This window comes from Hibiscus syriacus, unplaced genomic scaffold, assembly GCF_006381635.1.
Source record: "Hibiscus syriacus cultivar Baekdansim isolate YM2019G1 unplaced genomic scaffold, ASM638163v2 tig00111671_pilon, whole genome shotgun sequence".
Taxonomy (NCBI): domain Eukaryota; kingdom Viridiplantae; phylum Streptophyta; class Magnoliopsida; order Malvales; family Malvaceae; genus Hibiscus; species Hibiscus syriacus.
The window spans coordinates 1,478,966-1,496,593 of record NW_024063152.1 but is presented as its reverse complement, the minus strand read 5'-3'; the positions used below and the strand labels follow the sequence as shown (position 1 = coordinate 1,496,593).

Genomic DNA, 17,628 nt, shown 5'->3' with positions numbered 1-17,628 from the left:
CCAACAATATTGTCCCCCTCATGACAATAATAAACAAGTATGTATTCGAGTGAGAATGGTGATTAATCCATTAAAACATGAAAATGTTTCATGCTTGAAAATCATATAGAGAAATACAGTAATTAGATCTCGGGTAAGCAGTATTCAGAAATCAGGTATCATGTATCATGTCATAACAATATTCTGAATTATCACCAATATGAAACAATTCAAATAATATTTTTAAAACAGTAAAATAACACTGTCAGAAAACACACCTGTAACAGTCTGAGAAATCGGATAGGGAAGCCTACTACTGGGTCTGTCGATCACGCTCTGCTGCAGCGCTAGATCCTACGAATTGGAAAAATCCATATTGGAATCCTAATATAAATAATCTTAATCTTTATTTAAATAATTTACTGAAACCTACGGGTAATTCTCGTAGTACGTGGTTCGGATTAATCTGACGAACGGACAACACTAGACATAACTGCTCCTCGCTCAGGTGAAACACGAGTACATTCATAAAAATATCTTATTGAATCAATTCCATAATCATATCTCAATTAAATAATCAAAAATGCTAAAATACTAAGCATTTTTGGGTTAACAAGCTCGATTCGGGGATTTCAGGTCAGAATTTGGCAAAACGGACTTCAGAATCATATTCAGGACGTCAAAAAACATAAAATATGACATTTCGAAAATTTGAATTTTTGGTAAAAGTCAAAGTCAACGGGTTTGACTTACAATTTGGAGGCTTTCGGGTTCGAATTTGGCGAAACAGACCCCAAAAACAGATTCGAGACATCAAAAAATATCATAATTGATATACCCGGAAAAAGTCAATGGTCGTTTAATAGCCGGTCAAAGTTTGGTCAACGGTGGTCAACGGTCAACGATTTTACACAAATATCACACTAACAGAAATTAATTACAAATGAGGCACCCTTTTAAAAATATTTATAAAACTAGTACTCGAGTCAACGGTCAACGGTTCGGGTCGGGTCAACGGTCGGGTCGGATCGGACCGGTTCGGACCGGTCAAAACGGTCAACTACATTAAACCAAGGTACTGCACGTGGGGGCGCGTGCGGCTGTTTCTGGGGTTCTAAAAATCACGGAAAATTTTAAAAAAATTATTTTAAGCGATTTGAGACACTTACAAAGCTCGGTTCACAATTTTGAACGGTGAAGAGCTCGATTTTAACAAATCTGAAACTTTGACTGCTTCACCTCCTCACGCGCTGCCGCCGCCGGAGACAAAGAGGACACCAGCGAACTCGAAACAACACAAGGAACACGATGATGCGGGAGGTGTCAAAAACGGAGCAACGATCAACGATGAATTTAAGATTTTCTCGGCGGTGGTGTTAAAAAACGTCGAGACTTTGACTTGAAATTCACGGCGTTTGGCAGCGTTTCACTTCAATTGATTTAAGGGTTTTGTTCATCGCTCGATGACGAACATGATGGAGGTTTCAAAACGACGATCGAAGGTCAGACGACGTTGGAATCGAATTTGGAAGTTGACGTTGGGTAAGGTAATTTGAGCAATTGGTTTTTGTAAAACAGGCCACAAGGGTAAATTGATGAAAATTCAGGATTTGGTCTATGGATTTCCTTCAACTCTAAAACATGCCATAAGTTTTGAAAACTTTTAATTTAATCCTCAAATTTCGCCAAATTACTTAATTAATTTTTTTTATTTTCTAATTTTCCGGGTTGTTACAATAAATTGATGAAAAAAAGTTACAAACTACAATAAAAAATATTTTGAATAAAATATAATATTAGGACTAAATTACAAAAAAGAAAATTGTTGTAGAGGTAAAATAAGACGACGTCGTAACAAGCAAAGTAGCCAAAAATCCTCTTTCTCCACATTGTCTAAAAAAGTAGTATCTCAATAACCACCACGCCACCCTCCAAGTTCTCTCGAAACCCTAATGGTGGCGATCGACAAAAACGAGCCCAGCAAGCTCCGTTGGGGGGGAGCTAGAGGAAGACGACGATCTCGACTTCTTGTTACTACCCAAGGAAGTTATCGGCCCTGATGAGAACGGGATCAAAAAGGTGATCGAATACAAGTTCAACGAAGAAGGTAATAAGGTCAAAATAACGACGACCACCCGAGTCCGAAAGCTGGCCAAGGCCCGTTTGAGTAAGCGGGCTCTGGAGAGGAGGAATTGGGAGAAATTTGGCGATGTGGTGCGTGAAGATGTTGGGAGTCGGCTCACTATGGTTTCCACAGAAGAGATCCTTCTTGAACGACCCAGAGCCCCTGGTTAGATTCTAATTAACCCTTTTTCAATGAAATTTTCTTTCTTTTTTATCTGTGATTTGTTTTAGATTTGATGAAATTGAATATATAACATTTGAAAATTTTAGATTAGGATGATTGATTATTGTTAATTTTGTCTTATTTGGTTTTGATTGTTGTTAAGTTTCTCATAATTTGCATTTGATTGCATCTTTATATGTATTTTTTCAAGCTATTGGTGACAGAAACACGTTAATGAGCGTGATTTGATTCATTTGATTATGGTGGTCAATTAGCCAGTCACATATCAGCCATTGTTGCTGTCTGTTTATGTGAATGGTCAGTAAGCCAACTATAGCAGTTGATGGTGGCCTTTTTTACTGTGAAATGTGTTTAAATTTTCACTTTCGGAGCCATTAACTACATTTGTCGGCATTCCCCGGTCTTCCTACTAGCTGTTTATTCTGAAATTTTACCTACATTTTTGTTCAATCACATGTTTTTTCTGGTTTTGTATTTCATTTGAACATGGGGGATTGGTCCTGCCAATCATGTATTTAATCAAGTGGCTGTTGTTTAATGCGGAATGGCCATGGGGCCACCGATTGCATCTTTCCTAAATCAGCATTTGAATGTTTAATAGCGAAACAAATTTATTGGCTTCATTCCGAGGCCATTAACAGCATCCAAGAAATGTTTCTAAAGTGTGTGTTATCAGCATTGGGCTTGAAGGTTTTGTTACGGCATGCTCTCGCTGTGACATTTAGACCCGTGAATTTGCTTGTATCTATGATTTTGGAACTCGGTAGTTGTAAACTATGTTGTTAAGAACTTGCAAAAAGAATTTGGTTTTTTGTCCCTGTTCGGATTTTGGGTGTAAAATCCTTTGGAATATCGAATTGTTTACAGGTACCAAACAGGAAGAAATGAAGGTTGCAGGGGACAGTTTGGCTCAGCTTAGCAAGGGTGGTGCTGTTCTCATGGTGTGCCGTACATGTGGTAAGAAAGGTGATCACTGGACTTCCAAATGCCCTTACAAGGATCTTGCTGCTCCAGTCGAAACCTTTGTCGAGAAACCTGCAGCATCTGAGACCTCGGTGGCTGCTCCCGGAGCTGGAAAGGGAGCTTACGTTCCACCAAGCATGAGAGCTGGTGCAGAGAGAATCACCGGATCGGATATGAGACGCAGGAATGATGAGAACTCCGTGAGGGTAACCAACTTATCTGAGGACACCCGGGAGCTTGACTTGCATGAACTTTTCCGACCATTCGGTGCTGTGACTCGTGTGTATGTTGCTATGGATCAGAAGACGGGCACAAGTAGAGGGTTTGGTTTTGTCAACTTTGTGAACAGAGAGGATGCCCAAAGAGCTATTAACAAGCTGAATGGATATGGTTACGACAATCTCATCCTTCGAGTCGAGTGGGCGACCCCGAGAACAAACTAGAAAGATTATAATCTTCCTGGTGTTTTAGTGTGCTCTCAAACATTGTCAACAGTTGCAATATACTGTCTAAAGTGCATATTTTGGCCATTCCCCCTCCCCCCTTATTTCTTTTAAACCTATGTTCTTGCATGACTATGTTCTACTATTTAAGGTCAATTTATAAGTTATGAAAATGATTAGGGAGGTACATTTGACCTGATTCTATTAAGTTGATTTTTTAAAATTTTTAATTTGGGTTTGAGTCGAGTCAGGTATTTTTGAAGGATAAGATTGAGTTTAGGTGAAAAACATCCAACTTGATCTAAAAATAATAGTCGAATGAGGCGGTAGTTTATTGTTGACATACAAGTAGAAGGTAGTTTTTTATTTCATATCATAATATTCTTATCGAAGTTAAAGATATTTTTCATTCATCTGCAGCTGTTGTTGAAAATAATCCTTCTATAATATTTTTTGTGGTAACCTAGACATTATTATCCAACTTGATCTAAAAATAATAGTCGAATGAGGTGGTAGACTCGTTTTATCTCCTATCATGTTACTAGTTTAGATTATCTCAAAGCCTCTTTAAAACTCATGCAATTAAGCACAAAAATTCTATTATTTCTTGAGTTGAGTCTTCTCAAAATTTAAGTGGCTTGGTTAATAATTTATCTGTTTACAAGTAATAATGTTTTTAATAGTATGGGTGATTACAAAATAAAATATGTTTAAAATAAATTAGCCATTAATAACATGCATATACACCCTATAAACGTAACTATTCGAACCCGAGACGAGACCTTTAAAGAGAATAATACTTTAACTATGGAGATACATTGTATTGTAGTGATATATATATATATATTAAATAATTGATTATGATTATAGGGTTATTTATGTATTAATTATAAATTGTAATAATTAGATTTTATTATTGTAGTAAAATTATCATATTTTAAATTAAAATAAATAAATCAATTAAATTTATAAAGTCGAGAATATATTTGAATATTAAGCTGAAAAATTTAAAAGAAAGTTTCAGGGTTCCACTTAGCCCAAAGAAAATGTTTGGGCCTTCATCTAGCAGTTCAGCCGGTTGCTTTAAAAGCGCATATTATATAAAATCAAACGGAGAAACCCTAATATATCTATGTTGTCCTCCTACCTCCACTCCAACACTCTTCTGTATCGTTGTTTAGATTCATTCATTGTTCTTCTTATGCTTTTGCTATTTTTCTGAGCTATCGGTATTTGATTTGTTGGTCTATTATTCTAAATTAGATTCAGTGACTCGATTATTTTAATTCCTTTTTTTCTTCATAATCTGAGTATTCGATATTTTTCTTCATTGTTTATCATTTTTAGCTTATATATACTCTTTTTGGTTTTATGTAATTGTGGGTTAATTTGGCGTCATATACTGATTACCATCGCTCGGTTCATGTGGGCGTTTGCGTATGAGCTGACGCCATAGTTTCTTCCCTTTCTCTGCATTAATTTTCTCCCATTCGGTAGCATTTTGGCTTCCTCGCTGCGGAAAAGGGTAAATTCTTTCTTCATATCTTGGATGAAAAAACAAAATGGGATTTATTGTCAGAACCTCCAATATACTGTTAATATGCAAGACAAGACTTTTCTCGTTTTAATATCTCTACGTGTGGGTGTATAGCATGGATTTAAATAGTGGTTGGATAGTTGAATAATGGTCGTATATAATGGTAATGGTGTCATTGAAATTTTTATTATTGAAAAATAGCGGTAAAAAGTGAAATTATAACCATAATAATGGGATAATAATGGATTGTGATCGTAATTTAAAGAGTAATGGTTAATTGTGATAATAATAGGCCACTACTGTTAGGGTAGCATTTTAAAAGAATCAAACAGAATTACGGTAATTAAAATTATAATAATGTTTGTAATTACAATAAATATAATATGAGGAAAATACAAATGTAACTATAATTTAAATCCATGGTGTTTAGGCCCTGAAACTGGTTACTGCTTCATCTGACAAACAGAGATCCAGGGATGATTTGGTCTCAACCTGAACAGGGTAGATATCCTTTATATGTAGCTAAACTGTGGTTGCACATGAGTATGTATGCATGTATGTTAGGCTCACTGAAGTAGATTTGGCCGCACAGTTCAGTTCAACTATGCAATCATTCTTAGTTTGATTGATATAATTATGATTATAACATGTAAAAGAACATGAATTCAAACGCAGTTAAACGTGTAATATTTTCTTATTTAGGTATAAGGAAATTTTATTTTGGGTTTTTCTATTGGATAAATAATAGCTGATAACTTTCTAATCAACATTCCATTGTCGTCTAGTGGTTAGGATATCTTCCTTTCACCTAGGAGACCCGGGCCCGGCAACGGAAATTTTTATCATTTTTTTGCTGGTTTTTCAGCTTCTTCAAATGCATTCATGGTTAAGAAATCTATGAAAAGAACATTTATTGAATGTGCTGTTCATATTAATATGGAAAACATAGTACATATGAAGTTTCCATTAAGACACTGTAAATGCACATGTAAAGAGCAATCCCCAGGGCTCACTTGGATTCTGCTGATACAGCAAATTAGTTAGGAAATGATACATTTGGCACAGTTTGCCAATACTGGATTGCATATCTAGTGACTTGTGTGAACTGAATCAGCAAGTCTGGTGTTTAACTTAGGTATTTCGGGACGTAAACGAACTTAAAAAAATTTCAAAAATAAAAACAAATTAAAAATATAAAGAAAATTTTTTAAAATATAAAAGAATTTAAAAATTTACATAAGAACAATCACCCATGTTGACCCCGTGGTCCATCCCTACTAGTAGCTACTCGGGGGTAAATTTGATAGTAGAAGAAATGGCTTTAACAAATAGATATTAGGTCGTCAATAGGTCATTTTAGTCATAAACCAACACATGAATTTATAAAAAAATTAAAAATGAAATAGGTTATCGATAAAATATATAAAGACACGATGTGAAATATATAAGAATTTAAAAGTTTTAGGAGAGTAATTGTCCCGTGAGCCCCTTCATCCATCTCTATTTGTAGTTATTGTTTGATAAATTCTTCAATAGAAGAGATGATTTGAACAAGTAGATATTAGGTTACCATTGGGATATTTTAATCTGATGTAAATAAAATTATAAAATTTTAAGTGATGAAAATAAATTATCAATAAAAATATAAATAAAAAGTTTAAAATACATGAGATTTTAAAATGTTCCTGATGACTGCCGTGAGCTTCCTTGATCCATCACCACTACTATTTGGTAAATTCCGCAAGGGAATAAATGGCTTCAACAAATATTTGTTAGATTGTCATCGGGACATTTTAGTTATCATGCATTTCGACAATTCAGAGGGATCAAAATACAATTTTCTTTCATTTATCTATACGGCTAAAAGAACTTTGTCCAGATTCAATTTTTATAAATTTTATCGATTCAATTTGAGTAGAATAATTTATTTCGATCAAACCCGTAATAAAATTTAGGAGACATCATTAAATTTATTTCACATCTATTATAATATAGTAGTGATCATTTTAAAAAAAGTTCAATAAAATTTAGTGATTACTTTTATAACTTTACCAAAAACGATATTTAAGCATAATTCAATGACCTATTATATACTTCACCAAAAAACTAGTTTTCAACAGCCTTAACTGAAGCAATGCATATGATGTATTCAATTTCCTCAGTGATTTCTTTCATGGAAGGCCTGTTTTGTCTACGTTCTTCCAAGCAACTCCATGCAAGAAATCCCAATGCTTTCATGGTGTCAATCTCCAACGGACTCGCTTTCTCCATCAATATCGGATCAATAACATCGATGATTTTCTCTTCGTCTGCCATTCTCTTCACATATATTGCCAAGTTCACATCATCTGAGTCTCTGTTAAAATCTATGGCCTTTTGCGAAGTTAAAAGCTCTAACAAAACGACCCCGAAGCTGTAAACATCACTTTTATCGGTCAATTGGTAGCTCCGGTAGTATTCTGGATCGAGATATCCGAGTGTGCCTTGAGCACATGTTGATATGTGACTCATATCGGTGTGTGCCAACCGAGATAACCCGAAATCCGAAACTTTACCATTCAACTTCACATCGAGTAAGATGTTACTGGACTTGACGTCTCTGTGATATATCGGAGGAACTGCAGAGAAATGCAGGTATGCAAGGCCTTCGGCGGTGTCACGGGCGATTCGGAGGCGACAGTTCCAAGAGAGTTGCGCTCTGTCACTGGTGTTGGGGCTCTGCAGATGATCTAATAGGTTCCCGTTTTCAATGAACTCATAAACCATTATAGGCTGCTCGAGTTTGACGCAACATCCGAGTAGTCGGACAAGGCTTTTATGATTGACTTGGCATAGGATCCGTACTTCGTTCAGGACTTGATCAGTGCCTTCGGTGTTGCCGAGCTTGGCACATTTGACGGCAACGATGGTGCCGTCATCGAGAATTCCTTTGTAGACTTCACCGTAGCCACCGGCTCCTAGGATACGGTCTCTCGAGAAATTGTTCGTTGCTTTCTTTATCTCCTTGCCGGTGAAAACCTTGGCTGCTTTGCCACCATTGTTGGCGTTAAGAATTGCTTCGCGCTCCTTCCGTAGGTGCTCTTGTGCTTCCAAGATTCGCATATGGCGTTTGTAGAGAAGAATGCCGATGATCGCCTCAACGAGCGCCGTACAGAGACGGGCCGTTAAACCTGCATGATGAAGACATAGGATCGAGGAAGTTCTTAACCAAGTAGCAAATTCAGAGACCATTCACAAAGAACATTACCAAACTCAATGTTCAAATTGTTAAAGAAATTTTCATTAATTACAGAATCTTTTACCATATTTGTTACCAGTTTTATGCATATCCGTGCATATGTATAAAGATATGATGAATATCAAATATGAATATAAAAGAGTTAATTGCACCACACATCCCAACACTATGATCTTCATTCTATGTTAGTCTTCAAACTTTTTCAATACTTTAATTTTATCCGACTCTCAATCAAAATTGATACTCAACATTTTGAACATTTCAATTTCATCCTCAAACTATGACCTTCATTCTATATTGATCCCCAAACTTTTGAATATTTCAATTTCTCCAAAATCATTCAAAAGTTTGAGATGAAATTGAAACATTCAAAAGTTTGAGATGAAATTGAAACATTCAAAAGTTTGGGGACCAATTTAAAATGAGGGTTAGAGTTTAAGGATATATTTGGAACATTCAAAAGTTCATCAAATAAAATTATATATCAATACATCTATACCCAAATGCCCAAATCAGAATAATAAGAAATATGTAAATAAACAGAAATGTGATGTATATCCGAATGTGAGTATGTATATAAATATAATAATAATCTTAAAACTCAATAAATAAAATTATATATTTGACAATTATACTCGAATTCAAATAATAAAATCAACAAAGCAGATCAAAGAAAATGCAAATAGTCCAACATATCTAGAAACTTGAATTTAAATATAAAAAAATCTATCAAGTGATATAAAACGCTCGCATGTGACTTTGAATATTCAAAGTTTCAATCTCCAAATTCATGATATCAGACAAAAGTTTCGTTTTCTAAACCAAGCCTGGATGACATCAGGGAAAGTACCTGCGATCAAAGCAGTCTGGTCTGAGTCGCTGCAGCCATCAGGATTTGCTGATGTTTCTCACGATTTTGTAAATACAACTTTTTAGTATCAATAGCGTTCAAAGTAATTAAAATAATCATATATTTGTCTAAATTAATTAAAATTAATTGGGTTTTTTTAATCTTTCATTAATATTTTTGTTTAGAGGGATTTCCTTCTTTTCCTCTTGACATTTTAAGAGTTTTCTCTATCATTTTCTTCAATTATTATAATTAATATTTTTTATTTAAATAAGAAATATTGAACCCATCAAGTGATTTTAATAATGATAGTTTTTCCTTATGTATATATATTGTCAACTGATTTAAAATAATTCTGAACATAAACTACTTTGTATTTTATAATCACTTAGACTATTAAAAAATGATCTATCATCGTCTTCTATCACCAACATTTATTTTATTATACATCAATATTTTTTATTAAATAAATAAGTATACAACTATACGTTTAGTACTTAAATTATTATTTTTTTTCTCTTTTACTATTTAAAATTTATATTTTTTCAAAAACATATTTAAAGTTTAATTTAAGTTTCATTTAGATAACCGTCATTAAAAACTTAATTGCAATATTAACGTGTCATTATAAGATAATATCATATTATCGTTGAAAAGAATTATAAAAATGTTATATCAGCAATTCTGTTAATTTTTTAACGAATGAGTATCAAATTAAAATTTAAACTAAATATTAAAAATAATTTTTAAAAAAATAAATACTAAAATAAAACAAAAATAATAATTTAGATATTAAATGTGTAATTTACTCTAATTTTTTATCTATAATCAAGCTCGAGCTTACTCAATGGAACCCGAGCTGAGTTTCCAATTGTAAACTTCAAGTTCGATTGCAAGTTAACAGCTATTTTACCAAAACCGCCTCAATTTTCAATCAAGTTGGCATTTTTTACTAAAAGTTTCCAAACTTAAAAGAAAAAATAGGATTCAACGTAAACTCCACTTCTCGCAAGCTGCGGTACACTCTATCTCCCAATCTTTACAAAGTTCAGTACAAAAGCAAGAGTGAAACTACGAGCTAAAAGCAGGCATGACATGAATCTGACTCCGCTCCTCTCCTTCCAGTCGAGTGACTTCGTACCTTATCCAGAGATACGAGCTACCGGCTTGCCTAACCTCTCCCGTACTTCGGCGCATGAGAGGCCAGCAGGGTCAAAATAAAAAAGCTAGAAGAATTAGGAACTTCCCTTCTCATTGATATTGGGTTAGCAGTCCTAGAGCTTGGCCTGAGCTGAGCTACTTTCCCTTTAGTGCTATGCTAAGCTCTGTCAATAGCAGAGCGTTGTCGAGGCCTATCGTATAGACCATTGGCATTGATCACGTAGCCACAAGCGATGGAAATCCGCATGTCAGGATTCTCACACGTAATATCTGTAAAAGAAAATCCCCACAAACCAATGAAATCATGCCTGTAAATACTTTTACGGGAACCCAGATGTTTACTCGTATTTCCTATTTGGGAACCCAGATGTTTACCCGTATTTCCTATTTGGGAACCCAGATGTTTACCCGTATTTCCTATTTGGGAACCCAGATGTTTACCCGTATGTTATCCTCACTGGATCAATTTCTTTGATCCCAACCTTGCTCAATTTTGTTTCCTCTCCTTCTGTCGTGTTTCTCTATGTTAAAATGGTCTTAAAGTTTTGCATCAATGAACAAAGGAACGGGAGTGGGAACCGGGCCCACAGCGGCGACGGCACAGAAGCAAAAAACTATGATGCCATAGAGTGGATACCGACATTGCCAGCATCGTCGATAACTTCACTCAGCTTGTTAATGTTGCCCGGGTAATATTCTCTTTAGTTCAAAGCAATCACTAAAATTTCTTCAAGTTTAAAGAGTCTCATGACAGATTTCTTGAACTCCCCTAAATGGATTTCCCCTTTTGTTTCTGAATTCAAATTTAGAAGTTAGAGATGGGAAATGGGTACCCTTCAAATGTAGAATCAGATTTCACTTTATTAAAATATTTTAACCTGTTTAGTCGTTTACAGAATTCCATCATATTAAAAAAGATATTCCTTTTCTTAAACTGATTAATCATTTAACTTCTTGCTATGGGAATATATAATCCGCTTGCTGATTCATGTTCCTTTTCTTTTCCACATGATTTTAAAGTTCGTCAACTGAATAGCTATGCTTCCTTTGTTGTTTGAGTGGTTTTTATTTTTTTTCTCTGTTGTGTTGATTTTACCATGGTAATGACTTGACCAATATTTCTATCCTAGTTTTACCTGAGCTATTTTATTTAATGTAATTATACCGATATAGGAAATAAACCTCATATGTTAAAGAGAGAATGCTTTATTTGTACATTAATATATAAAATGCTTTAGTTTTACGGGAACTCGGTATATTATTAACCTGAGTTATTTTATTTAATGTAATTAACCTGAGCTATGTTAAAGAGAGAATGCTTTAGTTGTACATTAATATATAAAATGAGGGACTCGATGAGTCTTTTACGCCGTATATCTAGGGGTGTAAAAAGCTGTCCCGACCTATAAAACTGACTGAAACCGACTCGAGTCAAAATTGTTTTTAACCTGCACTGTAGCGATCCGAAACCGACTCGAGTCGGAACTGGTGTTTACATGAATCCGAGTTGGACCTGGAAATTGTGGATCCGAACCCGACCTGTATTCGACTGATATGAACCCGAAACCGAGATTGACCTGGTAAATAACTGGTATTACCCGACCTGTTTTCAACCTAACCTGTTTTCAACTTGACATGTTTTTAACCTGATCTGATATTTACCTGACTTATATATTACCATGGACATAATTATAAGATTTTAATAAAATTATGAGTTTTTTTAGTTTATGATGTAATTAAAAAATTAATATAATTACTTTTTAAATGTTATAATAAAATATTTATTATGATAATTAAATTAATAAATAGACATATTATATAAAATTATTTAATAAAATAAATAAAATTATTTAAATGTATAATAGATAAAACATGATTAATAATGCAAAGGAAAATTTATAGTTTATTTATATAAATTATATAGTTTAATTTATATAAAGAAAAAATAATATTAATAATGAAAGTATTTATTATGTAATATATATTAACGTTTTACATTATTAATATAAATAATTTTGACAATACATTAGTTTACATAGACCCAATATATATATGCCCACTCTTTTATTACAAATATATATGCCCACTCTTTTATTACAAATATATATGCATTAGTGTTAGTCCATTTACATTAGAGTTTAGGGTTTAGTGTTTAGGGTTTAAAGTTTAGGGTTTAGAGTTTATGATTAGGGTTTCTATAATTTATATACTTTATTACTTTATATAATTTATGCATAGTATTTTTATAAACTATATAAGTAATTTACTTTATATAGTTTATATATATAGGTTATATATATATAGTTTATATATACTGTACATGGTTTATACATACATATTATATAAAACATGATTAATTAAGTGTTAAATAATTAATTTTTGATTGGTTTTAGGGTTTATGATTTAAACCTACTTTGGTTTGGAAAATTTGAAATTTCCGCGCCGAAATGAACAAAAACTGGAGCATTTTGAATGGTTTTACTTTTTCCCCAATTAATTTTGCTTTTTTCCCACTTAAGTGCATTTTTCATGCTTGAGTTGTTGCCGTCGCGTGGGGTCCATGCTTTATTCGTTTTTCGTTTTTGGGTAAACTACATTATATGACACCAAACTTTAGACATTGTATCGTTTATACTACTGAACTTTTAATTTTACCAATTATAACACTGAACTTTGATTTTTTTTTTTTCAATTATATCACTGAATCATTAACGACACGATAACATGGCTAATGGCTACCGACATGGCTAACTGTTGTTGACATGGCTAACTCTTTTATTACAAATATATATGCATTAATGCTAGTCCATTTAATAAAATTAATAAAATTATTTAAATGTAAATTATATTAAACATGATTAATTAGGTGTTAAATAATTTGTATGTCACATTGTATATTATATGGTTCATAAATAGTAGTACATGTCATATTAATTTCATTTGCATAATTAGTATTTTAGTTGCATGTTAGGTTAATTCACATGAATAGCCCATTTATTTTGTTGTTATGAATAAATAATTATAAAACCAAAAAATAAGTCCATTTGCATTAGTGTTTGTCCATTTACATTAGTTTACATAGGCCCAATACATAAACCCACTATTTTATTACAAATATATATATACATTAGTGCTAGTCTATTTACATTAGAGTTTATGGTTTAAGGTTTATGGTTTATGGTTTATGGCTTAGTGTGTATGGTTTAATGTTTAGGGTTTAAGGTTTAGGATTTTTTTAATAAACTATATATTTTATTACTTTATATAGTTTATGCATAGTGTTTCTATAATATATATATATATAATCTATATATTACTTATATTAGTTATACATATATATATATACTATATTAATATAAATTATAATTTATAAACTATATATTTTATATAGTTTATACATACGTACATACGTACATACGTACATACGTACATACGTACATACGTACATATATATAGAAAATTAAAAGTAATTAGAATGTATACATGATTAAATTGCATCGAATTGAAAATTCAAGAAGATATTTACAATTAAACCATGACTAAAATGAAAGAAATAAAAAATAAAAACAATTTGAAAAATAATTATTGTTGGAGGAGCATGAGCCTAATTAACCCAAAATATCTTGTTGGACACTATCCTTGACTCTAACTTCCCAAAATTTTCTATTCCCTCTAATTTTCCCAATTTCCCTCTAAATTCTCAATTTCTCTATATTCTCAAAATTTATCAATTTCCCTCTAAATTCCCAAATAAAATCAAATTTTTGCACACAAAAAAATCTTTCTTTTAAAAAGTTTTATTCCACCACTCACTTTGAATATATATATATATATATATATATATATATATATATATATATTATATATATATATTAATATAAATTATAGTTTAAAACTATACTTTTTATAGTTATTACATATATAGTTTTTATATATAGTTCATATAAACAATTATATATATAGCTTATAATAATTATATAGTTTATAATATAAATATAGTTTATATATAATTTATATAAACTTATATTATATATATATTATATTTTTCAATTTTTTAAATAAATGCAATTTACTATATTTTTATTATTTATTCACATTTTACATTTATTTCAATTTAATCCTTTTGTGTGTTTTTTAATTTATTTCAATTTTAAGTCTTTAACTTTTATATGTATTCAATTTAGTCCTTAAATTTATATTTGCATCTTCATTTGGCCCATTGTTAGTTGTTATTTATATTTTTGTAACTAGCCCATAACTTTTTAAATGTGTTTAATTTAGTCATTTTTATATTAATTTAAACCTCACATTTTAAATTTATTTCGATTTAGTCCCTTACCTATGTGTGTTGTTTAATTTATATTTTAAAATTTTATTTTTAATTTTACATTTCTTCATTTTTTCCTTAAATTTATATTTTTTACAAAATTGATCCATGAATATTTATTTTTGTCTTAATTTACTCGAAATCATATACAATTACAACTTGCAATTCAACAATCACGAAAGATGACAAAATAATTAATCCAAAAATAGAAACGACCCGACCTGAACTCAATCCGTATCCGGTAAACATCCGACCTGAATTTTATCTGTCAATGATGTGACCCGATCTGAACGAGATCCGACTGAAGTCCACCCGAACCTGAATTAACCTGTTCTTTATCTGCTTCGGACCTGAAATGTTTTGAGCTAAACTGACATCGATCTGAGCTGAAAATGACCTGACCTGAACCCGATATGGATCTGGTGTCAAATCAACCTGAGTTGACCTGTACCCGATTTTACCTGTCCTGCCAAGATTCGACTGAAACCTGTCCGATTACCTGATTTTACAACCTTACGTATATCCTATGTTAAAGAGAGAATTTTCCTATATCTGAAAGTTGCATTCCCAAGAATCAAATCAGCTGGACAACCTTATTGATAACATAATCACTCCTAGAGTCAATTAAACTACCCAAGGTGGATGATTTTAGTATGAAATCAACAATTGGTTCTTTTTCTAGTCGGATGTGATTCTCCACTTGCAACTTGACTAATTCATTATATGTTGACCTTAACTGATAAAGCAAAGGAGAAATGGCTTGGATATCCTTCTGAATATTTTCTATAACTTTGCCAGAGACAGAAAAATCTTCAAGACTAACAGTGAAGTCTTCTACAAAGATATTCTCCATCAATAAAGGCTGTAAATAATCAAAGAAGTTAATAACCTCTTTTGGACCCTTCTCATAGAAAATAGATGTCACAACTTCATTGATGACAGACTGCATCAAGTCCTTATTGAAATCAACTTTCAATGTCACTTTTTCCAATTAAGTATCTATAGTTGGAACAATCTAGGTAGACAGGAAAAGCAGTCTGTAGAACCTGAAAAGTTTTCCAACAGGAAGCAACATGATTACCCTTCAAAAAAACAGGTTGCGGCAAAGCTGAAGATAGAGACATGGACAATTGTTGAGCATCTTCCTTTCTAAAAAAAATGTCTGAACCATGATTCTCAGTGACAACAATGAATTAGTGGCCAACTGCATATTTAGGTTGCCACTATGAGAGCTAAGCAATTGCTTCTCCACCGAAAAGAGCTCATAAACTTCCTCTTTTGTTGAGAAAGACTGTGGGTAGAACAAGTGAATACATAACGTTTCATTTTAGAGAAAAAGACACCTAATATTTTATATAATAATCATTGTATTTTATTCCTTTTTTTAGGTATTTTAACCTTTAATATTTAATTTTAGGTTAAAAATCTCCTATTTTGAAGAATTAACAATTATTAACTAATATTTTTCATTTATAAAGGGAATCTTTTGCTTCAAAGTGAAACGTTGACGACCTAAATGCTCTAAAAATATAAGGGGCAAAATAAATATTTCGATAAAATTGAAGACTATTTTTGGTATTACATCTATACCCAAATAATTAATCGACGAAAAAATAGTTAATTATAATAAGATGTATTAAAACAAAATAAGAAAAACAAACATAAAAAAGGATTAGACTGAAAAGACAAAAAGCAAGTCCAAGCGACCATTGTAAATCCTGTGAAGAAAGCTGGTTTTGAAGTGCGATTTTTCAGAAGTTGACTGAAAATTGCTTTCAAAACCCCAAAATTATCTTTTGAAACCAGCAAGTCTTCGATTGAAACACTTAACCTTTCCTTTGAATCCGACTGAAAACCCGATTTAAAACCCAAACATGAAATGGTACCATTGGAGAAATATTTCATAGAAACCGTGATTGTGGAGTAAGGAGAGGGAAATATGAATTGAGAGTAGATCAGAAAAGGACATGTATCTTTGCTAAACCCAATATTGAGGATAACATATCAAAGAAAAACAACAGGAATGTAAGCCTTGATGATAATGACAGCCCAAATGAGCGTGAAGGGATGAGAGCGAGACACTTATAACTCAATGATGTTTAGAGTAAATATAAGCTTTGTTGCTTAGATTCCCATGCAAGAAATTCAAAGTACTCTACGAGTACAAGAAGCTGAGAACTCACAAGAAGCACTGAGGGTGCTTGACATAATTGCAAGGCAACATGCCTTTTTGTTTGCCATTCTTTTTCCATGACAATCAGAATAATTTTACAAACATTGGAGGAGGTAGCCTTGGCTGTAGAAGTTTCCAGTTGAGCTTCCAAGCAATGTAAGAAAGCTTTTCGTTGAATACTGATGTGTCAACTACGATGATGATTCAACCAATTCCAGTAGTTGATCATCAATCGAAATGCAAAAGAGTCTTACTCCCTCGAGTAAACAAAGGCTAAAAGAACACTTAAGAATCTCTGGATTAAAATTGATCCATACATTCAAGAGGGAAATATCACTGGATTGAGCTAACAAATGAGCAAATGTCAGTCGTCAGTACTAGGGCATGATCGATTCCAAGGACAAGACCAGCAGACAAAGAATGAGACTCAATCCAAGAAATAAAACAAAATCTAATTCATTTTGCATACATCTTAGACATACTTAAGAGCATTACATTTATCATTTTTCGCATACATAATTTTTGTAGCTTTAGAGTGAAGTATGCTGGTCTTGTCATTGGAATCAATCATGCCCTAGTGCTGACGACTTCATGGAATATATTTGACATTTGCTCATTTATTAGCTCAATCCAGTGATATTTCCCTCTT

The 17,628-nt window shown here is 32.4% G+C and overlaps 1 protein-coding gene and 1 pseudogene across 1 annotated transcript; one reads left to right on the top strand and one right to left on the bottom strand.

The window, feature by feature from the left end:
* The first annotated feature begins 1,916 nt into the window (after nt 1-1,916).
* On the top strand, nt 1,917-3,827 carry LOC120167379 (annotated as a pseudogene).
* Nucleotides 3,828-7,336: 3,509 nt separating this feature from the next.
* Nucleotides 7,337-15,755, bottom strand: LOC120167336 (wall-associated receptor kinase-like 20). Its single transcript, XM_039176386.1, has 3 exons — nt 15,440-15,755; nt 9,319-9,366; nt 7,337-8,400 (listed from the first exon to the last, which is right to left on the bottom strand). The coding sequence occupies exons 1-3, from the start codon at nt 15,753-15,755 to the stop codon at nt 7,337-7,339; spliced, it is 1,428 nt and encodes a 475-aa protein (XP_039032317.1).
* Between the last annotated feature and the right edge of the window lie 1,873 nt (nt 15,756-17,628).